The sequence below is a fragment of the Carcharodon carcharias genome, chromosome 14 (genome assembly GCF_017639515.1).
Source record: "Carcharodon carcharias isolate sCarCar2 chromosome 14, sCarCar2.pri, whole genome shotgun sequence".
In the NCBI taxonomy this organism is placed as follows: domain Eukaryota; kingdom Metazoa; phylum Chordata; class Chondrichthyes; order Lamniformes; family Lamnidae; genus Carcharodon; species Carcharodon carcharias.
Genome location: NC_054480.1, coordinates 97,757,582 through 97,783,588, shown reverse-complemented (window position 1 = coordinate 97,783,588; position 26,007 = coordinate 97,757,582). Strand labels below are relative to the sequence as shown.

Genomic DNA, 26,007 nt, shown 5'->3' with positions numbered 1-26,007 from the left:
ATGTGCTGGGCTCCATCATCATTGAGGATGGGGATATTTGTGGAGCCTCCTCCTCCAGTGAGTTGTTTAGTTGTCTACCACTAGACATCCAGTCTAAGACTGGATGTGGCAGGACTGCAAATCTTACATCTGATCCGTTGGATGTAGGATCGCTTACCCTGTTTATCCCTTGCTGCTTATGCTGTATGGCACACCGGTAGTCTTGTGTAAAAGCTTTGCCAGGTAGACGCTTTATTTTTAGGTATGCCTGTTGCTGCTCCTGGCATGCCCTCCTGCACTTGAATGAATCCTGCACATTGATTCCGGCTTGATAGTAATGGTACAGTGGGAGATATGCTGGGCCATGAGGTTACAGATTGTGTTCGAGGACAATTCTGCTGCTGCTGATGGCCCTCAACGCCTCATGGATGCCCAGTCTCAAGTTGCTAGATCTGTTTGAAATCTATCCCATTTAGCACAGTGGTAGTGCCGCACAACACGATGGAGGATATCCTCAATGTGAAGGCGGGACTTTGTCTCAACAACAACTGTCACTCATACTGACACTGTCATGGGCAGATGCATCTGCAGCAGACAGGTTGGTGAGAATGAGGTCAAGTATGTTTTCCCCTCTTGTTGGTTCCCTCACCACCTGCCGCAGCCCCAGTCTAGCAGGACTCAGCCAGCTCGGTCAGTAGTGGTGCTACCAAGCCACTTTTGCTGATGGATATTGAAGTCCCCCACCCAGAGTACATTCTGTGCCCTTGCCACCCTTAGTGGTTCTTCTAATTGGTGTTCAACATGGAGGAGCACTGATTCATCAGCTGAAGGAGGGCAATACATGGTAATCAGCAGGAGGTTTCCTTGTCCACGTTTGACCAGATGAGTCTTCATGGGGTCCGGGGTCGATGTTGACTTTATACCACTGTGCCGTGTGGTGATGGTGGTATCTAGGACATTATCTGTGAGGTATGATTCCACGAGGATGACTATGTCAGGCTGTTGCTTGACTAGTCTGTGAGACAGCTCTCCCCCATATGTTAGTCAGGAGGACTTTGCATGGTTGACAAGGCTGAGATTGCTTCACCGCCACCCCCCCCCCACCCCTCCCACCGCCGGGTGGCTTTCCACAAGGATTGTTCCCTCCGGGACACCCTGGTCCACTCCTCCATCACCCCCTCCTCAACCCCCTCCCATGGCACCTTCCCATGCAACTGCAGAAGGTGCAACACCTGACCCTTTACTTCCCCCCTCCTCACCGTCCAAGGGCCCAAACACTCCTTTCAAGTGAAGCAGCATTTCACTTGCACTTCCCTCAATTTAGTTTACTGTATTTGCTGCTCCCAATGCGGTCTCCTCTACATTGGAGACAAAACGCAGACTGGGTGACCGCTTTGCGGAACACCTTTGGTCTGTCTGCAAGCATGACCCAGACCATTTCAACACACCACTCTGCTCTCATGCCCACGTCCTTGGCCTGCTGCAATGTTCCAGTGAAGCTCAACACAAACTGGAGGAACAGCATCTCATCTTCCGACTGGGCACTTTACAGTCTTCCGGACTTAATATTGAGTTCAACAATTTTAGATCATGAACTCTCTCCTCCATCCTCACCCCCTTTCTGATCCCCCTTTTCCCAATAATTTATAATTTTTAAATAAATATATTTTTCTTTTTTCACCTATTTTTAAATTTATTGCGATCTATTGTTTCATCTCCACCTTTGAGCCCATTTCGATCCTTTCCCCCCACCCCACCCACACTAGGGCCATCTGTCACTAGCTTGTCCTGCTTGCTACCCTTAATGTCCCCATTAGCACATCCTTTAGATAATAACACCACCGTTAACACCCCTTTGTCCTTTTGTCTATGACATCTTTGGCAGTCTCTTCTTAGCCTCCACCTATCGCTGGCCCTCTATCAAGTTCTACTTGTCCCACCCCCCTCTACCAGCTTATATTTCATCGCATTTCTATATTTCTTAGTTCTGATGAAGGGTCATACGGACTCGGAACCTCAACTGTATCCCTCTCTTGCAGATGCTGTCAGACCTGCTGAATTTTTCCAGGTATTTTTGTTTTCATTCTGAGATTGCTGTTGTCTTTTCCGGTGCCTAGGTCAATACCGCGTGGTCCGTCCAGTTTCATTCCTTTTTTGTGACTTTATAGCAATTTGTTACAACTTAGTGGCTTGCTAGGCCATTTCAGAGGGCATGAGTCAATCACATTGTTGTGAGTTTGGTGTCACGTGTAGGGCAGACCAGGTAAGGACATTAGTGAACCAGATGGGTTTTTACAACAAGCGACAATGGTTCCATGGTCATCATTGGGCTTTTAATTCCAGATTTTTATTGAATTCAAATTCCACCATCTGCCGTGGTGGGATGCAAACCCGCATCCCCAGAGTGTTACCTGGGTCTCTGGATTACTGTCACTCCTTTTAGCACTATTATTTAGCACTAATGCTTAGGAGGATGAATTCATGGAATGTGTACGAGATGGGTTTCTGGAGCAGTACGTTGAGGAGCCAACTAGTGATCAGGATATTTTGGATTTCGGTCCCAATGCCTCAGAAATCTGATGCCCTCCCTCCTACACCAGTTCTCCAGCCACGTGCTCAATTTTCCTACTTCTATGCTCACTAGCATGTGAGACTGGACGTTATCCTGAGATTACTGCTTTAGAGGTCCTGCTTTTGAATCTCCTTCCTAGCTCTCTGAAATCTAATTTCAGGACCTCCTCTCCCTTCCCAACTGTACTTATGCAGACCACTACCTCTGGCTGTTCACCCTGCCCTAGAACAATGTCCTGCAGCCGCTCCGCAACATCCTTGACTCTGGAACCAGGGTGGCAACACCATCATGGAGTCATGTTTATGGCTGCAGAAGCTACTGTTTGTTCCCCATAGTAACGAATCCCCTATCACTACTGCTCTTACCCATTTCTTCCTCCCCTCCTGTACAGCTCAGCTGACAGTGGTGCCACGAATTTGGCTCTGACTGCACTCAAGGAACCAATGCCTTCACCAGCATCAAAACAAAAAATCAATTAGCGAAAGGGACCTCAGGCTCCTGCACTACCTGCCTGGTTCTCTTGGGCTGCCGTGCATCACCCATTCCCTTACTGCCTCCATGCCACTAACCTGTGTTGTGACCACCTCTCTGAAAGTGCTATCCACGTAGCTCTCAGCCTCGCGGATGCACCAGTGACTCCAACTGCTGTCCCAGCTCCGAAACCAGGAACTCCAGCTTCTGCAGCTGTTGATGCTTTCTGCACATGTAGCTGTCTAGGGCACAGGCAGTGTCCATAACTTCCCACATACTACAGGACACACATTCAATGCGAATGAGCTGCCTGCCATGCCTTATCTTTACTTCGCTTACATTAACTTTATTTTACTTGGTCTCAACTTAATAAACCTTACAACTGTGATAAATCTTAATAGCACTGATAAATCCAACTAATACTTAACACACTTTAGCTATTTAACGATTATTTAAAACTTTATGTTTTTCCAATTTCCAGCTATTTCCACACCTTCCCCAAAAGCAGTTACTTACCAGACAATCAACTTACGGCTTCCCTGTGATGTCACTGTTCGTCTTTTTTTCAAACTCAACACACTCCCTGGACTCTCGGAAACTCCTCTCCCACTCCATGCATATCTCTCTCTCGCAGGTCCGCCTCTCTGCTCCTCTTCCAGAAGGTGAGAGATGTAGGTATGCTCCCTAGACTGTATTTATCCTCTCCCAGCTCTGAGTATCTCCCACAGATCCACCTCTTCACTATTCTTCCTGAAGGTGAGTGATATGGTGGCATTCAAAAAGAGGGGAAGGGAAGAAAGGAGTTAGGGAGGGAAGAGGAAAGAAGGGAGGGAGGGGAGAAGAAGGAAAGGAAGTTGGATTTGGAGGGATGAGAGTTTGGAACAGGTTCTTCCTGTTCATTTTACTGAATCAGATGTGCACTATCAGCTCCTGCTGTCTTGACAAATGGAACAGGCCAGTTATCCACCAATGTCAGACATGAGGACAAATGTTGTGAAATGGCCAAAACCCACTCCGGCCACCAGTACCGGCGGAACAATTGCTGTTATCCAACCAGTATCCACCAGGTAGAAACAGTGCCAATAGAGAGGTACTGACTAAAGAGGCTCTTGGACTGCATGGCACAGAAGAGGCAACCAAATCCAGGAACCAAAGAACCAGAAGAGATGAAGTTGATTTATGGTGTCATGAAATCAGAAGCAATCCAGCTCTTCTAGAAGCTGCTCCCAGGACTTTGAAGATTGTAAACTCAGGAAGTACTCCTGATATCATGTGCTGGACCAATCAGGAAGGCTGATCAGTCAATGTGACAAGTTCTGAGATAACGGAAGTTGCTTATACTGAATGGGCTTCACCCAATCCAGCCAGGGATTTAGGCTAGTATAGTACAGGTTGAGATAACCAAATAAGAGCAAATACAAAATTAATAGAAAGATCGAAGAAAAGGAATGCTGTAAAAATGGGTTAATAAAAGTATTCACATGAACTTTAGAAGCAAGATGACTTAAGTCTGTTGCGGCAATTAGGAACTGTGATGTAATGAAAGTAAACTCCTGGTTTAACATTAACATTTAACATTAAAGAAAGAAAAAAGAAACAACAGGCTTGCATTCATATAGCACTCTTTACGATTATCCAATGTCTCAAAGTGCTACACAGGCCATGAAGTACTTAGTCACTGTTGTACAAAATGTGGCAGCCAATTTGGACCCAGCAAACTCCCACAATAAACAATGCGACGATGACCAGATAATCTTGTTTTTTGTGATGTTGATTAAAGGGCCTAGACAATATTGGCCAAGACAACAAGGATAACTCACCTGCTGTTCTTCAAAATAGTGCCATGGAATCTTATACCACATCCCCCCGTCAGCATTCCGTGGGACCGTTCTCTCTGGGACACCCTGGTCCACTCCTCCATCAGCCCCAACACCTCATCCCCTTCCCACAACACCTTCCCATGCAATCGCAGAAGGTGCAACACCTGCCCCTTTACCTCCTGCCTCCTCACTGTCCAAGGGCCCAAACACTCCTTTCAGATGAAGCAGCACTTCACTTGCACCTCCTTCAATTTGGCCCACCTCCTTCAATTTGGCCTGCTGCATTCGCTGCTCCCAATGCAGTCTCTACACTGGGGAGATCAAAGGCAGAACACCTTTGGTCTGTCTGCAAGCATGACCCAGACCTTCCTGTCACTTGCCATTTCAACACACCACCCTGCTCTCATGCCTACATGTCCATCCTTGGCCTGCTGCAATGTGCTAATAGAGCCCAATACAAACTGGTGGAACTTCATCTTCCGAATAGGTACTTTACAGCCTTCCGGGTTCAACATGGGAGTTCAACAACTTCAGACCATGAATTTTCTCCTCTATCCTCATCCCTTTTTAAAATTTTATTTTTATTTTTCATCTACTTATTTTTATTAATTGTTTTAACCCATTTTCTAACTTTTCCCCCCAACCACCACTCCCTCCCCCTCTTAAGTAGTATAAATTTTGTCACATTTCTACTTCCCTTTAGCTCTGAAGAAGGGTCATATGGACTTGAAACGTTAACTCTGTTTCTCTCTCCACAGATGCTGTCAGATCTGCTGAGTTTTTCCAACATTTTCTACTTTTATTTCAGGCAGAAAGGGCCTCGGTTTAATGTTTCATCCGAAACACCTCTGACACTGCAGTAGTGTCAGTTTGAATTTTGAGCTCAAGGCCTGGAGTGGGATTTGAACCCAAAAACTTGTGATGCAGAGGTGAGTGTGCTACTAACTGAGTCATGGCTGGCTCACAATATTGTTTAGTAAGTATGTAATGAAATGGAAATTTGATGGGTTTTCATTGGTTCAAAAAAGAAAAAGAGGGCAGGTTACTCTATATAGAGATAAGGAAGATCTGCACTCTCTACACCACCCAGGTGGTGTAGAATTTTAGCTACTAGTTAGGAGCATTATAAGCAGTTACTTGCATCTCAACATGATAATGTCAGCCAGCATACTGGGAATTGAAGTAAAGATACCAGGGACCAGAACATGATCTGGGATAATAAAATATTGGACATCAACACAACAAAGGAATGGCATAAGTAAAACAAATGGGGATGTAGTATTTTAGAAAATTTTACTATGCAGGTAAAGTTAGTTAGGCATCTGTCTGTCTTGGGAGTTGATGGACTATGCCCAGGGTGTTTGTCACTTCTGCAATGGGCATCGTCTGTTGTGGTGCAGTCCCTTCCGCAGCTGACACAAATGAATAGTGTTGGCCCAAGGTCAACTGATGTTTCTTCCTTCCGGTGAGCTCTATCTGGTCATTTCTTTTGCCTTCTGTTTTTTCCACATCCTTCCTGACTGCTTGTCTCCAGGCACACCAATCAGTAGCGAGGACTTCCCATGTATTGACACTGATTCCAGTCAACTTGAAGTTTCAGTTGCAGACATGCATGTATTGCAGATGTGAGTGAACTGTTGGCCTTCTGCTAATAGCAAGCTCGCCAAATGGCATGTCTTTGGGGATGAAGCCTGTAGAGATGTACTACTGAGAGGCTTCTTTAGTTGAACAACAAACTTTATTTCCAGAGCTGCTGGATTAGCTGCAGGCCTCTAGCAAGGCTACAATATGCTCTCAAGACTAGGAAAACTCCGCCCCTTATAAACTCCCCATGCTCGATGCTGATTGGCTGTTCTGACCACGTGACCATAACTCAATAAGGCTGGCCTTAAAGCAACAATCACCATATCTCTCCTCCTTTAATTCCTTGTTTTACATTTCTTATTTACACAAATTATTTCATACAGGTGAATAGGAAACAATATCAAAAATCTTAGAAATAATCACACTCACTTTGTCATGAATTCAGGTTATACACTCATATACATAGATTCAGAATTACAAATCAGGTAAAAGCAAAAAACTGCAGATGCTAGAAATCCAAAACAAAAATAAAAATACCTGGAAAAACTCAGCAGGTCTGGCAGCATCTGCGGAGAGAAACACAGTTAACATTTTGAGTCCATATGACTCTTCAACAGAACTAAGTAAAAATAGAAAAGAGGTGAAATATAAGCTGGTTTAAGGTGGGGGGTGGGGGGAGGACACCAGGTAGAGCTGTATAGAGGGCCAGTGATAGGTGGAGATAGCCAAAAGATGTCATAGACAAAAGGACAAAGAGGTGTTGAGGGGGTGGTGATATTATCTCAGGAATGTGCTAAGGTAGAAAGCAGGACAAGCAAGGTACAGATAGCCCGGTGGGGTGGGGTGAAGAGAAGGGATCGAAATAGGCTAAAAAGGTAGAAAAAAAAGAGGGGGGGGGGGGAGAAATCGGAAAGGGGGTGGGGATGGAAGAGAGAGTTCATGATCTAAAATTGTTGAACTCAACATTCAGTCCGGAAGGCTGTAAAGTGCCTAGTCAGAAGATGAGGTGCTGTTCCTCCAGTTTGCATTGAGCTTCACTGGAACAATGCAGCAGGCCAAGGATGGACATGTGGGCATGAGAGCAGGGTAGGGTGTTGAAATGGCAAGTGACAGGGAGGTCTGGGTCATTCTTGCAGACAGACTGAAGTATTTTGCAAAGCGATCACCCAATCTGTGTTTGGTCTCTCCAATGTAGAGGAAACCGCATTGGGAGCAACGAATGCAGTAGACTAAATTGAGGGAAGTGCAAGTGAAATGCTGCTTCACTTGAAATGAGTATTTGGGCCCTTGGAGGGTGAGGAGAGGGGAAGTAAAGGGACAGGTGTTGCACCTTCTGTGGTTGCATGGGAAGGTGCCGTGGGAGGGGGTTGAGGTGTAGGGGGTGATGGAGGAGTGGACCAGGGTGTCCCGGAGGGAACGATCCCTGCGGAATGCCGCCGGGGGGGGGGGGGTGAAGGGAAGATGTGTTTAGTGGCGGCATCATGCTGGAGTTGGCGGAAATGGCAGAGGATGATTCTTTGAATGCAGAGGCTGGTGGGGTGATAAGTGAGGACAAGGGGGACCTATCATGTTTCTGGGAGGGAGAGGGAGGACATGCCATTTGGTGAGGGCAGATGCGCAGGAGATGGGCCGGACACGGTTGAGGCTCCAGTCAACCACCGTGGGTGGAAAACCTTGCTTAAGGAAGAAGGAAGACATGTCAGAGGTCATTGAGGGGGTTGTGTGTTCCGGGTAGAGCAGCGTAATTTTATAGTCTGACATTCTCCCACAGGAGCAACACTAACAGGAACTATGATAATGGGTACCTCTTTTGGCACAGGCAGTTCGTTACTATTTGATTCAATGGAGAAATCAGTTATGTCTATAACAGGTTGATCAGGTACTTCAGTGCTTATGGGTTTGATAACATTCCTTGGTGGCAACACTGACTGTGGAAGTGTCTCCCTGCTCCCCAAGCGATCCACGTGTTTATGAACGCTCCTGCCTTCCACGTCTACTTGGTGTATGAAAGCGGTCTGATCTCTCACACAATAATTCCTGGGATTCAACTTGGACCGCTACTGAAGTTTCTTGCACATACAGCTTCATCTACTATACATTTTCAGGCACTGTTATGCAAATCATGGATTTTTTCCTGATTACCTTGGTTCTTCTCTACCATCCCTGGCAAATTTGGAAACATGAGGCTCACTCTCATTCTGGAGGATGCTTCATAAGCAGTTCTGTTGCATGTGGAGTCGCACGGTAGCTAAGAAGGAAGCGTGAGATTTTGGTTTCCAAGGTTCCTCCCAACAATTTTTTTAGTCCTGGTTTGGAAGTTTGGACAGCTCTCTCGGCTAGCCCGTTTGATGCCGAGTGATAAGGCGCAGTTCCGATGTGTTTAATGCCATGTACATTGATGAAGTTCTGAAATTCAGCACTTGTAAATACGGCTCCATTGTCTGATACAATGACTTCGGGCAACCTGAGAGTCGAAAAGCATTGGCATATCTTTTGATGGTTGCATGCAACGTAGGTGATTTCACCTCAAAAATCTCCATCCATTTCGAGTGTGCGTCGATTATGAGCAAAAACACTGGGCCTAGGAATAGGCCCACATAGTCTATATGGATCCGCACCCATGGTAGGCCAGGCCATTCCCAAGGATCTAGTGGGACTGCGGGTGGCAACTTTTGTTGCAGTTGGCACTGTTAACAGTGTTTGACTAACTTCTTGATATCTGCATCTATACCAGGCCACCTCATGTAATTCCTGGAGAACATTTTCATTTTAGAAATGCCAGGATGAGCGCTGTGTAATTCGGTTAGGAGCATTCCCTGCCTGATACAGGGATGACTACTCTTGCTCCCCAGAGTATGATGCCATCTTGACAACTCAATTTGTATTTGTAGGTAAAATGGTTTCATTTCCATGGAGACTGGCTCATTTAACCATCCTGCAAGTATCTGGTCTCTCACTCTGGACAGAAGTGGATCTCGATTAGTCCAGTTCTCGATCTACTTTGTGCAAACAGGCAATATGTCTAAAAAATCCAATGCAAGGACGATTTCTTGGGGTACAGGAGTAAACGAGATGCTTTCTTGCAAGGGTAAGCGGCTAAGGACATCCGCCTTCGCTATCTGTATCCCAGGTCAGCGCTTGAAAGTGTACTTGTAGGCGGACAGAATTAATGCCCATTGCTGAAATCTTGCTGCAGCTATCAGGGGATAGCCTTGTCTTTTTTGAAAAGGCCCAAAAGCGGTTTATGATCGGAGACGATAGTAAAGTGCCTGCATGTAAGTACTGGTGGAATTTTTTAACTCCAAAGACTATTGACAGTCCCTCCTCCTCAATCTACGAGTAACCTTTTTTGGTCACTGAGAGGGTTCTTGATACGTGACCTATTGGCCTCTCAGAGTCTTCGTCCATTTCATGGGACAATACTGCACCAACGACACATGGAGAGGCGTCGCAGGTCAATATCAATTCTTTAGATGGGTCGAAGGTTGAGGAATGCAACAGTTGTTTTACTCTGTTGAAGGCTGCCTCCTGAGGAGCCTTCCAGGACCAACGATGGTGTTTCTTCAGCAACACATGTGAGGGGGCCATACAGTCGATAAGTTGGGTAAAAATCGCCCGTAGTAGCTTACCATCTCTAGAAATGATTTGCGTTTAGTGATATCTGTGGGGAAAGATGTCTCCTAAAGATCTCCCTAACCTTTCCTTCCACAGGGTGTAATCCTTGTGCATCTACATGGTGCCTCAGATCGATAACCTTGGTGGCTTGAAAAGAGCATTTCTCCTTTTTTAGGCGGACTCCAGCTTCCAGAAATCTTTTTAATACCTCCTCTAAATCTTCTAAATGCTCAGCCTCTGTTGATCCAGTTATGAGGACATCGTCAAGATATACTACAACCGTGGCAATCCTGGCAGCAAACTCTCCACTGTCCTTTGAAATATTGCACATGCCAGGGAGACGCCAAAAGGCAGGCGCGCATTCTGGAATAGGCCTTTGCATGCATTTATTGTGACATAGCCCCGAGATGTGTTACTTAACTCGAATTGATGGTACGTGTGGCTCATATCCAACCTTAGTGTAGGATTGACCTCCTGCCAGTTTTGCATACAAGTCTTCAATTCTTGGAATTGGATATTTATCCAACTTGGTGGCCCGATTAACTGTTAGCTTAAAAGTGCCGCAAATGCTGACGGTCTTATCCGATTTTGGTGCGGAGATGACAGGCGCTGCCCACTCTAAATATTAAACTGGCTGTATGATGCCTAGTTCCTCCAACCTGTTTAACTCAGCATCCATTTCTTCTCTTCAGGCATGTGGTACTGGTCTTGCCTTAAAAATCAGTGGGTACCTCTGGGTCAACATAAATCTTGGCTTGCAAGCCTTTGATTTTTCCTAATTCATTGCGAAAAATGCTGTCATCCTGCCCATACTTTATCCACCTCCATAACTAGAGGCTTCCCGTTTATGTAGAGTGTGACAGTAATAAGGCTTGCCTCAAACAAAAACAGAAAATGCTGGAAAAACTCAGGTCTAACCGCATCGGTGGAAAGAAAAACAGAGTTAACGTTTTGAGTCCGTATGACTCTTCTTCAGAGCTCCGAAGAGTCATATGGACTCGAAACATTAACTCTGTTTTTCTCTCCACCGATGCTGTTAGACCTGCTGAGTTTTTCCAGCATTTTCTAGTTTTGTTTCAGATTTCCAGCATCTGCAGTATTTTGCTTTTATCATGGGGTTTGCCTTAACTGCTTTAAGATTAAAAATAGAATGAATGTCAGAATCAGCTGTTTTAGGCTCTTTCACATTATGTACCTCTAACATCTTTGCCGCCTAGTTACTTGGAAGTCTGGACTTAGCTCTGCATTATCAAATGTCCTCTTTTGCAACAGTAATAGTACTCAGCCTCCTTAAATTTATATGTTTCAGGAGTGTGGTTACCGCAACACAGGCAACATTTCAACTTCAGGATCCCTATCTGGTTGCCTTTTTTTTTTAATTTCTGGGTGATTGGGAACTTCTTGGCTGCTTCTGCGGTTTTGGCGCCATACCTGTTCCCACCCTAACTGGTAAATGGCACCATTTTGCAAGCTTTGTAGCTCCTGCAAATCTTCTTCAGCGCTTTCCATGGCTTGCACTAACCCATTGCTTGCTGAAAATTTATATAGACTTCTGCCAGCAATTACCACTTAACAGCGTCATTGTGCACGCCACAACTAACCGATCCAGTTCAAGGTCGCTCCAAAATCACAATGCTCTGACAATTTCTTCAACTTAGCCAAATAAGTCATAATTGATTTGCCTGGCGGGTCTCCCTCATATCAAACTTGAATGTTCGTATGGTTTGGGCTGAAAATGGCCCTTCACTAAACTCATGCGCTCACTGCACAATTTGGAATCGGGCGCACTTGGGGCTGTGAGATTGCGAATAAGGTTCTAGAGTTGTCTCTCTCAGACGCTCAAGAGAATTGCTTTGCGCTTTGCCTCCTCCCCTATTTCGTTGGCTTGTAAACGAAACCTAAGGCACTCGATGTATTGACTCCAGTCCTCCGTGGAGAGGTCAAATGGGTCGATCCTCCCAAAGAAACACATCCTGGTGAGCATATACTTTTTACCTTCTTTAAAACAAGGTACTGACAGTTGTAGGGCGATAGGCAGTGCCAGGATCATTTATCCTCGTCGCCAGATGTAGAGATGTACTGCCGGGGGGCTTCTTTAATTAACTAACTTTATTTGCAGAGCTGCTGGATTAGCTGCAGGCCTCTAGGAAGGCTTAAATGCACACTCTGGACTTGGAAAGCCCCACCCCTTATAAGCTTCCCCCATTGCTCGGTGCTGATTGGCTGTTCTGACCATGTGATCCTTAGTGAGGCTGGCCTTAAAGCAACAATCACCACATCATCCATTTGGCCCACATGACCCAGTCAACAGAGTCACCGCTGACTCAAAAGGGCAAACACGTTGGGGATCCTTGCATGTTGATGTACATCTATATTCAGCACTCTGTCCTGCCAAGAGACGCCTAATATTCTCCTGAGGCAGCGGTGGTGGAAGCTGTTCAGCTGCTTTTCTTGACTTGCATAAGTTGCCTATGCCTCACTGCTGTAAAGGGGGGTATGGAGAACACAAGCCTGGTACACACAGAGCTTTGTATTTTTGGTTAGTTTATTGGTCCACACTTGACAGCTTAACTTTGACATTACAGCTACAGCCTTGGCAATTCTGATGCTGAATTCGGCATCATGGGACAGGTTACTGTTAAGTGTTGATCCAAGTTATGTGAAGCTGTTGATGTCCTCCAGGATGAGGTTGCCATTATTGATGGAAGATGGAGTCTCTACATCCTGGCCCATAACTTTGGTCTTCCAGATGCTGTCAGTTATATACCAAGAATTTAGTAAGCACTGATTAAAGAAATATAATCCTAAAAAGGTCAAGATAAAATAAGAAAACAAAATTGTACAAAGTCTGTAGGAAGAAGGATGAGAGAAACTGCTGTGAACACAAAATGTTAAAAAGGAAACTGGAATGAATATAGTCACGAGTTAAGTGCATCAGTTAAAAAAACCATTCTTGTATCAGAACAGGACTAAGGCAAAAGAATTGAGATTGCTTTGGGATGAAACATAAGTCAAACAAGTACTCACTTCCAAAAGCACAATACCATATCATCAAGGGGGTTCTATAACTAAATTTAATTTGATTCATGCTTTCTTCATAAATATCCCAAACCGATATTAAAAAAGGTTCAAAACTAATAAATCTCAAAGATGAGCACTATATATCATAGGATACTACGTGCTGACTACACCTGGCAGGATGAAATTGTTGTTTATTGCCAGTTTCTGGAAAATGCTGATGGAATGTACAGATCTTGGTTCTCAGTGTGAATAAGGATTGTTCTGTAGTTCAGTAAAAACGTGTGTGGAAGCTCTATGACCGAATGAAGCCAAACAATAAACAACAAGCACAACAGTAAAATCAATCATGATGCAGAGATGTCCTACTTGCACAAAGGAAGAAAGACTTGTATTTATATAGTACCCTTTACAACCACCAGATGTCCCAACGCACTTTACAACCAATGGAGTACTTCTGAAGTGTAGTCACTATTCTAACAGAATAACATTGCTGGGAACAATGTTAACAAAACAAAACTGGTTCAGCATGTGATGTTCTTGTGCAGATGACTATGAAATAAAATCAAATTATACCTGCAAAGTTGGATAACGAAAAATCTAGAGGCATGGATGAATAACAGGCCTATATTAATGGAAGGCGGAGGTAGACAGAGTCTTATTAGGTAAGGGAATCAAAGGTTATCAGGGGTAAATGGGAATGTGGAAGGCTAACGGAATGCTATTCTTTATTATGAGAGGAACCAAACATAAAAGTAAAGATGTTATGCTTCAGGTATACAGGTCATTGGTGAGACCACATCTCGAATACTGTGTGGAGTTTTGGTCTCCTTATTTAAGGAAGGATGCAAATGCATTGGAGGTGGTTCACAGGATGTTTACTAGATTGTTACCTAAAATGAGCAGGTTGTCTTTTGAGGAAAGGTTGGACAGACCGGACTTTTTTCCATTGGAGTTTAGAAGAGTGAGGGGTGACTTGATTGAAGTATATAAGATCCTGAATGATGCTGACAAGGTGGGTGTGGAAAGGATATTTCCTGTTGTGGGTGAGTCCAGAACTAGGGGGCACTATTTTAAAATTAAAGGTTGCCCTTTTAGGACAGAAATGAGGAGACATTTGTTCAGAGGGTTGTGCGACTTTGGAACTCTCTGCTTCAGAAGGCGGTGCAGGCAGTGCTAATGAATATTTTTAAGGTGGATGCAAAGGAACCAAGGGTTATCAGGGGTAGTTGGAAATGTGAAATTTGAAACACAATCTTCTTGAATGGTGAAACAGGCTCGATGGGCCGAATGGCCTACTTCTGCTCCTATTTCGTATGTTCATATTAATACACAAGGAGAATAAAAGGGTAAGAATTAGAATTTTAGAAAATCTTCTCCAACATTTCATGTCGTCTGGACAAAAACATTGAAGTCATGTAACATGCAGCAGCATTACTTACTTGTCTCCAGATTGTCCTTGGTCATTCTCAGCTTTGGGATTGCAACTTGATTTGGAACCTGTTACATTTCTACCCTCCTCCGACGTAGAACTTTTGTGGTCAGGTTCACTTTTAGCCTGAAGTTACAAATACATATTTTATTTGGTCATACATGGAGTGCTCATTGGATTGCAGATGCATGCACCATTCTCCGCATCCTCAAGTGAACAGAACCACAGATGCAACATTTAATTTCTCCATGGTGCGGAGTGCATAGGAACACACCAGACCAGCTGAGATGATGGACAGGTGACCTACCCATGGTCTCTGTCAATACCATTTGGCATCTGATTAGTCTGCTCTCAGTTGTAGAAAACACCTGACCTCTGCATTTTAACTTATGTGGAAATTGCAGATACTAACCCTAAATGGCAAGGGTGGAGGAAGGATTTGTTAATGTTAACCAGTTTAGATCCATCAACTTTCTGGCCTCACATCAAAAATTCCAATTTTGACCTTTTTACGTATATAAATTGTGTCCAGAAACCAGAAATGGGGAAGCAGAAAAAATCCTGGTATGGAAAGTGGTGGAAGTAGTGAGGCGAGCTATTTTGAAAGTAGTAGTTAATCTTGTGTGGTGCAGCTCACACGCACAAAAAAAAACAATTGGACTTTTTCTGTAATCTCCTGTTCCTCAATTCTTTATTCTCTTTATTCAACCCTTCTTCTCTCTATATCCCTCTTCTGAAATTTTAGTTACCCCATCTTTTTGTCCTCAACTTTTCTTCATCGAATCTCTTAACACATATCTCTCCTGTATATCTTTCCCCTCTCGGCACGCCTGTCAAACACTTTGTCTTTGTATGTGCCTTTCTGTGCATCTGCCACTCTTTCAAACACCTGAAGCCAGACTCATCTCCACTTTTAAGTGGGAAAAATAAAAACATGAGTTGACCCTGCTTTGCCATTCCATTGGACCATGACTGATCAGTACCCGGAAGTATCCTTTGAGGTGAATATTATGTATTTAAATGAAAAATACAGATCCAGAGCAATTTTTAAAATCTCATCGATAAGTAAAATGGAACAAGATTGTATCTTAAGTGTTAGAGTATTTAATTGATTCCAAATGATGGTGGCGAATCTGTTGGTGCTTTTTCAAGAATTAGATAAACAAAGGACAACTTTTTGGGAAGATGCACCTAATTGGTAAATAATTTGAAGTTTGTTTTTCCACTTACAGCAATCACTACAGTTAACGGAATTTTGTTACTCAGATCAGTCACGCATCTACAAAATAAGTTGCGCCTTTCAATGTGTCAAACTGCAGGAAGTCAAACTCAATACCAATCTATAGCAGCTCTCCACAGTAATCTCTTAACCAACCTTTATTTAAAAATATCATATTGCAATGGAGGTCATTCAGGAAAGAGATAGTTTAGGTACAAATAAGGCATATTCCTTTGAAGGGGAAAGGTACAGCATGCAAAGCTAACACACCTTGGATGAAAAAGAAAATAAAAGATAAAATAAAACAGAGAAAGAAGATTTATGACAAATGTTAGGAACAAGATTCAATTAATAACCAAGAAAATCATAGCAAGTACGGGAGGTAATTGGACAAGTTAAAACTTCTGTTTTTCTCCCGTATTAAGATAAAGTTAGCAGGCAACATTAAACTGGACCCGTTTCAACATTTTATAAACGTATAAAGTGTAAACAGTTAGCTAGGGAAAACAATGGACTACTAATAACGCAAAGAGACGCTTTACACAGAGGAAGGAGATATTGCAAAAGTAATAAAAAAGCACATTGTATTTATCTTCACAGAAGCAGATGAAGATTACACGAAAAGAGGAGAGGGAAGTTATGGGCAGCATAGTAGTAGATAGAGAAGACATAATATAAAAGGTTAGAATTACTGAAATGTGGCAAGTCATCTGGTCCAGATGGAATGCATCCTAGGTTGCTGAAAGAAACAACGGTAAAAATAGCAGAGGCAATGGTAACAATCTTTCAATCCTTATTGGATACAGTGTTAGTGTCAGAGGACTAGAGGACTGCTAATGTTATATCACTATTCAAGAAAGGGGAGAGGGATAAACCAGGAAACTACAGGCCAGTTAGCCTAACATCAGTGGTGTGAAGTTATTGGAAATCATTACTGGAGGACAAAATAAACTTTTATTTGAAAGGCATAGGTTAATCAAGGAGAGCCAGCATAGATTTCTTAATGGAAAATAGAATCTGATTAACTTGATTGAATTATTTGCTGAGATAACAGAGAAGGCAGATTAATGTAGTGTAGTAGATGTTGTTTAATATGAATGTTCAGAAGACATTTGATACCCTGTAGGCATTTGTCTTGCTGCAGGCTTATTAATTGAAACCCTGGTATTAAGTGATAGTATGGATACAAAATTGGCTCAATGACAATGCAAAGGGATGCATGTTTTTCAGACTGGGAAGTGGTGTGTGGTGGTGTTTTCCATGGGTCAGCTTCAGGCATCTTGCAAATGAACTCTGTGATCTGTACAGTGTGTCAGGCTAATAGGCAGCACAGAGTCTAAACATATCTTCACCTAATATCCACATTTGTATCTTTCCCTGCCGGTTAAGTCTAGAGCAATGAGAAAGATGCTAATTTTCCCATTCTAACTACTGTGGATTAACTAATCTCACCTCAGGGACTTGAACTACTTCAAACCTATTAAGTTTCTAGTTATTATTATAGTATGCTTCGCCTACCACTTCCCAACCCATGTTTCCACTAAGTTGCACAGCCATGCCTGTAATTTTCCATTCAGGCTTCATACAAGTACATTTTCTGAACTAAAAAGAAGAATCACATGAAAGCAACTTGTTTGGATAAAAATACGTGCAGTCCCAATATGAAAAACCTGAACATTGGTATTAACCCCATTACAATATATAAAGGAGCACTGCCTTATACTACATACTTGACTTCCTCCTCCTTGCACTACATGAAATAATACAGCACAATAATGCTGCTATTCTTGTAGGCCACTGCTTTGTGCTACGTAACAGTGCAGCATTGTACAATTATTATAGATGCGCGGGGGTGGGGGGGTGGAAAAGAGGGCTGGGGGAAGAATTTTAATGAAACCAACCTGCTTGTAGCAAGGAAGCCAGCAGTGGGCTTAGTGGAGTGAGCTTTGCCGTGGCTGTTTAATTCAGTTATGGCATATCCTCTTCTGGGTTTGCTGACCAATCACAGAGTGCAGGCATGACGAGCCACACATGTCAATGGAAGGGTGTCTATTTAAAGGGACCAAGCCAAGGATCAGAATGGCTACATTGCAGATCAGAAAAATCGATGTGCTACTAGAAGGAGGCGATGGTGTTGTGGTATTGTCACTGGACTAGTAATCCAGAGACCAAGGGTAGTGCTCTGGGGACCCGGGTTCAATTCCCACCATGGCAGATGGTGGAATTTGAATTAAAAGTCTAATGATGACCATGAAACCATTGTTGAGTGTTGTAAAAACCCATCTGGTTCACTAATGTCCTTTGGGGAGGAAATCTGTCATCCTTACATGGTCTGGCCTACATGTGACTCCAGACTCACAGCAACGTGGTCGACTCTTAAATGTCCTCTGAAATGACTACTGACCGAGCTGGCCGAGTCCTAAATGACATAGCTGCTAGACTGGGTCTGCGGCAGGTGGTGAGGGAAGCAACAACATATTTGACCTCATTCTCACCCACCTGCCTGCCATTCAGTTGTAACAAACCACTACAAAGTCACAAAAACGGAATGAAACTGGACGGATCACCTGGCACCGGAAATGACAACGGCAATTGCAGCTCTGTCGACCCAGCCAAGTCCTAGTGCCAAAATTGGGAGAGCTGAGACAGCAAGCAACAGCCTGACATAGTCATCCTCACAGAATCATACCTTACAGATCATGTCCCAGACTCCACCATCACCATCCTCATCCCTGAGTATGTCCTGTCCCACAGCAGATGTGGCAGCACAGCAGTATACAGTCGGGAGGGGGTTACCCTGGGAGGCCTCAATATTGACTCCGGACCCCATGAAGTCCCATGGCATCAGGTCAAACATGGGCAAGGAAACCTCTTGCTGATTACCATGTACTGCCCTCCCTCAGCTGATGAATCAGTGTTCCTCCATGTTGAACAAGGGTGCAGAATGTACTTTGGGTGGGGGACTTCAATGTCCAGCACCAAGAGTGGCTCAGTAGCACTACAACTGACCGAGCTGGTCGAGTCCTAAATGGCATAGCTGCTAGACTTGGTCTGCAGCAGGTGGTGAGGGAAAAACATACTTGACCTCATCCTCACCAACCTGTCTGCCGCAGATGCATCTGTCCATGACAGTATCGGTAGGGGTGACCACTGCACAGTCGTCCCACCTTCACATTGAGGATACCCTCCATTGTGTTGTGTGTCACTACCGCCAAGCTAAAAGGGATGGATTTCGAACAAATCTAGCAACTCAAGACTGGGAATCCATGAGGCGCTGTGAGCCATCAGCAGCAGCAGAACTGTACTCAACCACAATCTGTAACCTCATGGCCTGGCACATCCTTCACTCTATAATTACCATCAAGCCAGGGGATCAATCCTGGTTCAATGAAAAGTGGAGGGCATGCCAGGAGCAGCAACAGGCATACCTAAAAATGAGGTGTCAATCAGGTGAATCTATAACAAGGCTACCTGTGTGCCAAACAGCATAAGCAACAAGCGATAGACAGAGCTAAGCGATCCCACAACCAACGGATCAGGTCTAAGCTCTGCAGTCCTGCCACATCCAGTCATGAATGAGGGTGGACAATTAAACAACTCACTGGAGGAGGAGTTGCCTCCACAAATATTCCCATCCTCAATGATGGAGGAGCCCAGCACGGCAGTGCAAAAGATAACGCTGAAGCGTTCGCAAGAAACTTCAGCCAGAAGTGCTGAGTGGATGATCTATCTCGGCCTCCTCCGGAGGTCCCCAGCATCACAGATGCCAGTCTTCAGCCAATTTGATTCATTCCATGAGCTAACAAGAAACGGCTGAAGCCACTGGATACTGCAAAGGCTTTGGGCCCTGACAATATTCCAGCAACAGTACTGAAGACTTGCCGCACCTCCAGCCAAGCTGTTCCAGTACAGCTACAACACTAGCATCTACCAGACCATGTGCAAAATTGCCCAAGTATGTTCTGTACACAAAAGCAGGACCAATCCAACCCAGCCAATTACCGCCCCATCAGTCTACTCTCAATCATCAGTAAGGTAACGGAAAGGGTCATCAACAGTGCTATAAAGTGGCACTTGCTTAGCAATTGCCTGCTCACTGATTCTCAGTTTGGGTTCCGCCTGGGCCACTCAGCACCTGACCTTATTACAGCCTTGGTTCAAAGAAAAGAGTCGAACTCCCGAGGTGAGGTAAGAGTGACTGCCCTTAACATCAAGGCAGCATTTGACTGAGTGTGGCATCAAGGTGCCCCAACAAAACTGGAGTCAGTGGGAATAAGGGGGAAAACTCTCTGCTGATTGGAATCATACCTAGCAGAAAGGAAGATGGTTGTGGTTGTTGGCAATCAGTCATCTCAGCTGCAAGACATTACTGCAGGAGTTCCTTAGGGTAGTGTCCTAGGCCCAAACATCTTCAGCTGCTTCATCAATGACCTTCCTTCCATCATAAGGTCAGATTTGGGGATGTTCGCTGATGATTGCACAATATTCAGTACCATTTGTGACTCCTCAGATGCTGAAGCAGTCCATGTCCAAATGCAGCAATACCTGGATAATATCCAAACTTGGGCTGACAAGTGGCAAGTAACATTCACACCATACAAGTGTCAGACAATGACCACCTCCAACAAGAGAGAATCCAACCATCGCCCCTTGATGTTCAATGGCATTACCATTGCTGAATTCCCCACTATCAACATCCTGGGGGTTACCACTGACCAGAAGCTGAGCTAGCCATATAAATACTTTGGCTACAAGAGCAGGTCAGAGGCTAGGAATTGGGCGACGAGTAACTCAACTCCTGACTCCCCAAAGCCTGTCCACCATCTACAAGGCACAAGTCAGGAATGTAATGGAATACACCTCACTTGCCTGGATGAGTACAGCTCCCAGAATACTGGAGAAGTTGGACACTGTCCAGGACAAAGCAGTCCGCTTGATTGGCAAAACATCCACAAACATTCACTCACTCCACCACCGATGCACAGTAGCAGCAGTGTGTACCTTCTACAAGATGCACTGCAGGAATTCACCAAGGCTCTTTAGACAGCACCTTCCAAACCCATGACCACTACCACCTAGAAGGACAAGGGCAGCAGATAGATGGGAACACCACCACCTGGAAGTTCCACTCCAAGTCACTCAGCATCCTGACTTGGAAATATATCGCCATTCCTTCACTGTTGCTGGGTCAAAATCCTGGAACTCCCTTCCTAACGCCACTGTGGGTGCACCTACACCACATGGACTGCAGCGGTTCAAGAAGGCAGCTCACCACCTTCAACTCAAGGGCAACTAGGGATGGGCAATAAATGCTGGCCCAGCCAGTGAAACCCACGTCTTGTGAATGAGTTAAAAAAAAGTTTGCCTCCCAGTTCTCTGATGAATCTCTGGAAGTCACTCTGCAGGTTGTGAGGACTAGAACTATTGTTCCCTGCAGATGGGAAAAGTCAGCCTCACAAACCAAACTGTTGTGACTGGAAATGGCTGGTTGTCACAAGATGAGGTGCAAATCACAAATGAATAGGAGGAAGTGTTAGAGACAGTGACAGGAGTGGAGAGCCCCAGAGAGCACAGGAAATTCCATGCTCTGCTCAGCTAAACACAGATGCTGAGTTTGGGGCGTTGTCCACAAAAAGGACTACCCTGGAGCAGCAACAGAAAATGAGAGAGGTCCTGATAGCATTTCCAGATGCACTGCGCACCCTTGGAGAGAGCCTGGAGGAGTCCATCCCTAGCATGAGTTCCACGACGCCTTAAGCTTTTGTGATGCTCATCTCTATGGAAAGAGTGGCCACCTGCAAGGACAGTCGGATGCAGCAGGTAACTAAGTATATGCTTGCACTCACCAATGGCCTGAATACTCAGTCTGTCACTTTAAATAGGATTGAGAAAAGGTTCACCTCCAGGGTAGTCCTTTTTGTGGTGGGGAAGTTGGCTCAGTCATGAGAGGGAAGATCAGAGAAAAGGTACAAGGAAGTAGGGACATTGCTCAAGGCATTCTCACTTTTCATCCCTTGCCCCCATCACAACCTTACTACACCCTCAAACCCACACTAAGAGTCTCACACGCTGCTTCCTGATCGAATCTGCCCCTGCACAGATGCAGTTAGGGCAGTCTATGGCTGGCCCCTTTAAGGGTCCCAAGCTCCAGAGGGTATTCCCCATGGGCAGCCTGCCTTTAGCTCTGTTGAAACCACATTGGTAACATTACATAGAAATAATTAGTGGAAGAGGAAGACTTTTTAGTTTGTATAAAGGATACTTGGATATTTACAATAAGGTCATTATCTTAATGTATTTGAAAATGTTAAAGAATCAAACAAGTCTCCATTATCCAGTCATTACTATTGTTGCCTCCAAACTTCGAAATGGCTATTAGCCTCGAGGAGAATGGTATGACAAGAGTAGGAGATGAGTAAGGGTGTAAATGAGATGGAGTGATTACTGAATGTGGGAAATGACTTGTATTGAGGGAGGGAGGGGCAGTGGGTTCAGCACTGGTGTGCCAGTAGGGTTCACACACTCAGGTTATCTGAATCGTATATGTATGAGTCTGTCGTGGACTTCTCTGGCAGCTTGGTGAGCAGCTGCAGCCACTCTGGACACAACAAGCTCCTGCTCCTCCTCTAAGGATGCAGAGCAGTCACCTTCCTCCTCCTGTAGTTCTAGTTCTCTCTGCAGTGCAATATTTTGCACATTAGACCCTATCAATCAGAACACCACTGCTGGTACATAATGAAGGATGTCCACAGATCTGTCCAGGCATCTAAATCGCATCTGGAGCAACTCAATGACTTGCTATATTAGTGTTGTGCTCATGTGGCTCTGGTTATATTTTTCCTCTGCATCAGTGGTAGGGCTCCTCAAGTACATCAGCCATGTCCCTTATATCCAAGGAGCCGTCCGCTGACCCCGTTTGGAGGCACGAGGACCAGTGGAAGTTGTGACTGGTGCAATTTGAAGGTACCACAACAGTTTCCAGAATATCATGCACAGATAAATGCATGAAAACCTAGAATATTTTTTCTGTGTTAAAGATGTTATATAACAAGTTGTTGTTGCTGAATGGGAAGTGCTACTACCATCAGTCCTACAAGAGGATTTAAGCATGACAATGGCTCAGAGTTGCATTTCATATTTAACATGGAACACACAATGGTATCTATTCAACGACAAAACTACAGATCTATTTTTACACATGCCTTTTGAGTGGGTACTGTGACACACCACCCCTACTCTCTTTTGCCCCCTAATTAAATCTGATAATTAACAGCAAAAAGGGAGACAGTTCATATCACTCATACAAGTCTCACCTTGTCATTTTTACTGGAGAGATTCTTTACGCAAGTTCCTTCCTTTGTAGAACACAGGCCGCCCACCAACAGGTTTTTGCCCATGGCGTCTAAAGTGCTATGGTTGCTGGACAGCCCTAAATCACAGATATACTCATTAATCAGTAATATGAAAATAATCCAATTTTTGGCTTACATTAGCTCAGAAAACAGCAAAGCAAACTCTGGGGACTGTGGATAGAATTTTATCATTATTTCTGAAATAAGCCTTTGCATTATATCTGTTTCACTATTGTTGACCTAGCAGCTTTAAATATGACACAGAAAAAATTAATTTTAGTTACTCTCATTTATTACCTCACTACTCCTAATGACTTCACTTTGGCTTATATCCAACATTTCAATATTTCACACATCTAACCTCAATACTGACTGTAAGGGACACAATTGAAAACAACCTGTGGTAATTTTTTTCATTAGAGGTCACTCCCTAGCAGACTGATTAAGAACATAAGATATAAGAGGAGTAGCCTTTCAGTCCATCAAGCCTACTCCGCCATTCAATAAGATCATGGCTGATCAAGAATCAAGTATGAGAAGAATCAATGCAGCCCTCACAGGAGCACCGTACACAATGCAGAGAGCAGCAAAAACCAGAGTTGAGTTCAGAAATTCAGCAGTGATGAAATGACAGGTACAAACTTTCATCACTTATCTTCCCAAAAAAAATTCCTTTAAGCTACACAGCTAGTGTTCAGACACAACCCAATGTTTACACTTCAATCAGCTCTCAAGAACATGTACTTTAATAATGACGCAGCCTTTATGACAGAGTTAAAATACAATTTAGCAGCCCAGTACCTTATAAATGATGACAAGACACTCATTTCATTACAGTTTTTGTTAGGAGTGCCAATATTGTTTAAAATTCAAAATCTGGAAGCAACAAAATTTCTCCAGCTGGCAGACAGACTTCACTTAAAGCTCAACCCTTCTCTTTATCCTGCTGCTCCCAACCACCTTGCTAAAATTCCAATTGCAGATATTTAAACTGATAGACACTGAGGTCTGACCCATCAGGCTTAACTTAGTATCAGTAATATCTTTCAGAAAAGTATCATTAAAGTATCAAAAATTTACAGATTATCAGAAAAACACAAAATGATTTCTTTGCCATTCAATACCTTTTCACCTACTCTTTTATATACTCTGTTGCCGAATTCTAGCTTTGTGCTGCCTCTTGATTCACTCACTGCAGTCAGGGACTGCTGACTACTTCACAGATAAGGTCAATCCATACCAGCCAAAAGGAAGCATGATTTAATGAATGAAGCTGTACTTTTTATCCACTTGAAACACATCTTATCCACACAAAAGAAATCCAATAGGGGCCTGCAAGTTGAAGTCTCACAAACATCAGAATCAACATGCTATGGCCCTGTTGCCTCCTGCAATCAACCAAGATCACCACCCATGATCAAAGAAGCCTGCAAATTACAATTCTAAAGTACACTAACAGGAAGAAACATCAGCTTACATAGCACCAAACACACTAGGAAACAAACATTTCAAATTTTGAACTCTTGCAAATATCAGCAAAATGCTAAGTAATGAACTTCAAAACATAATTTAAAAATCTTACATCTCCTATGGTCTGGCTGCTAGCAAGACTCAAAAGTTCCATAAATGTGTTTTGGATGTAACACCTTCACAGTTAATTTAGTGCTGTTACAGAACTGCAGTAAGTTGTCAGTTTTTATGTTTTCTGAATTTTAGTTATACACATTTTATACATGGGGAATACATACAAATAACTGCTTCTAAAAGTATTAAAAGACAAACTTCAGGTTATTTTCATACTGTTTGTAGCCTATAACGTACCTTTCACTGGATTTGCTTCATCAATAATATTTTTGCCATCCTCATTGGAGCTGAAAATACAAAATTGGATTAAAGTAATTAGAAAGTCTTATAAATCGCTTCCAGAAACATCAGATTTCAGCATCAACAGTTCTATCCAGTCTTTAAAGCAAATTCTTCCACACCTAGCAAAGTATAAAACTACAATCAGTTACATATTACTATCTATGAAGTACTTTTGGATGCCTCAATGATATCTCCTATCTCAGCTGCATACAGGATCATAGAATCATCCAGCACAGAAGGTGGTCATTCGGTCCATTGTTCCTGGGCCGAATCTTTATGAGACCTAACATACATACAAACATACAAAACAGGAGAAGGGCCATTCAGCCCTTTGAGCCTGCTCCGCCATTCACTAAGATCACGGCTGATTTGCTTGTGTTTCCAATTTCACATTCCCATCTACCCCTGATAACCTTTGATTCCCTTGCTGAACAGGAATTTATTTACCTCCGCCTTAAAAATATTCAATGACCCCGCCTCACCACCTTCTGAGGTGGAGTTCCAAAGTCACACAACCCTCAGAAAATATTTCTGCTCACCACTGTCTTAAAATGGCAACCCCTAATTTTAAAACAGTGCCCCCTGGTGCTAGACTTACCCAGAAGAGGAAACATCCTTTCCACGTCCACCTTATCAGTACCATTCAGGACCTTATATACTTCAATTGTCACCCCTCACTCTTTTAAACTCCAGTGGAAACAAGTCCAGTCTGTCCAACCTTTCCTCATAAGAAAACCTGCTCATTCCAGGTATCAAGCTAGTAAAGCCCCTGTGAACCACTTCGAACGCATTTGCATCCTTCCTTAAATAAGGAGATCAAAACTGCACATAGTATTCAAGATATGGTCTCACCAGTGCCCTGTATAACTGAAGCATGACATCCTTACTTTCATATAAGCAAAATATTGTGGATGCTAGAAATCTGAAATAAAAACGGAAAATGCTGCATAAACTCAGCAGGTCTGGCAGCATCTGTGGAGAGAAAGAGTTAACGTTTCGAGTCTGTATGACTCTGTCATGCGGCTAGACCTGCTGAGTTTTTCCAGCATTTTTGATCCTTACTTTTATGTTCAATTCCT

At 43.7% G+C, this 26,007-nt stretch overlaps 1 protein-coding gene across 1 annotated transcript in view; it reads right to left on the bottom strand.

Moving 5' to 3' along the window:
• The window catches only part of LOC121287557 (SAFB-like transcription modulator), a 103,127-nt gene that overhangs the window by 48,568 nt on the left and 28,552 nt on the right, over nucleotides 1-26,007 (bottom strand). Inside the window, exons 6-8 of the mRNA XM_041205488.1 lie at nucleotides 24,884-24,933; nucleotides 23,024-23,139; nucleotides 14,502-14,617 (exon numbers count right to left, since the gene is read on the bottom strand). Of these exons, the coding sequence (XP_041061422.1) occupies nucleotides 14,502-14,617; nucleotides 23,024-23,139; nucleotides 24,884-24,933 (282 nt within the window). The remainder of the gene's footprint in view (nucleotides 1-14,501; nucleotides 14,618-23,023; nucleotides 23,140-24,883; nucleotides 24,934-26,007) is intronic.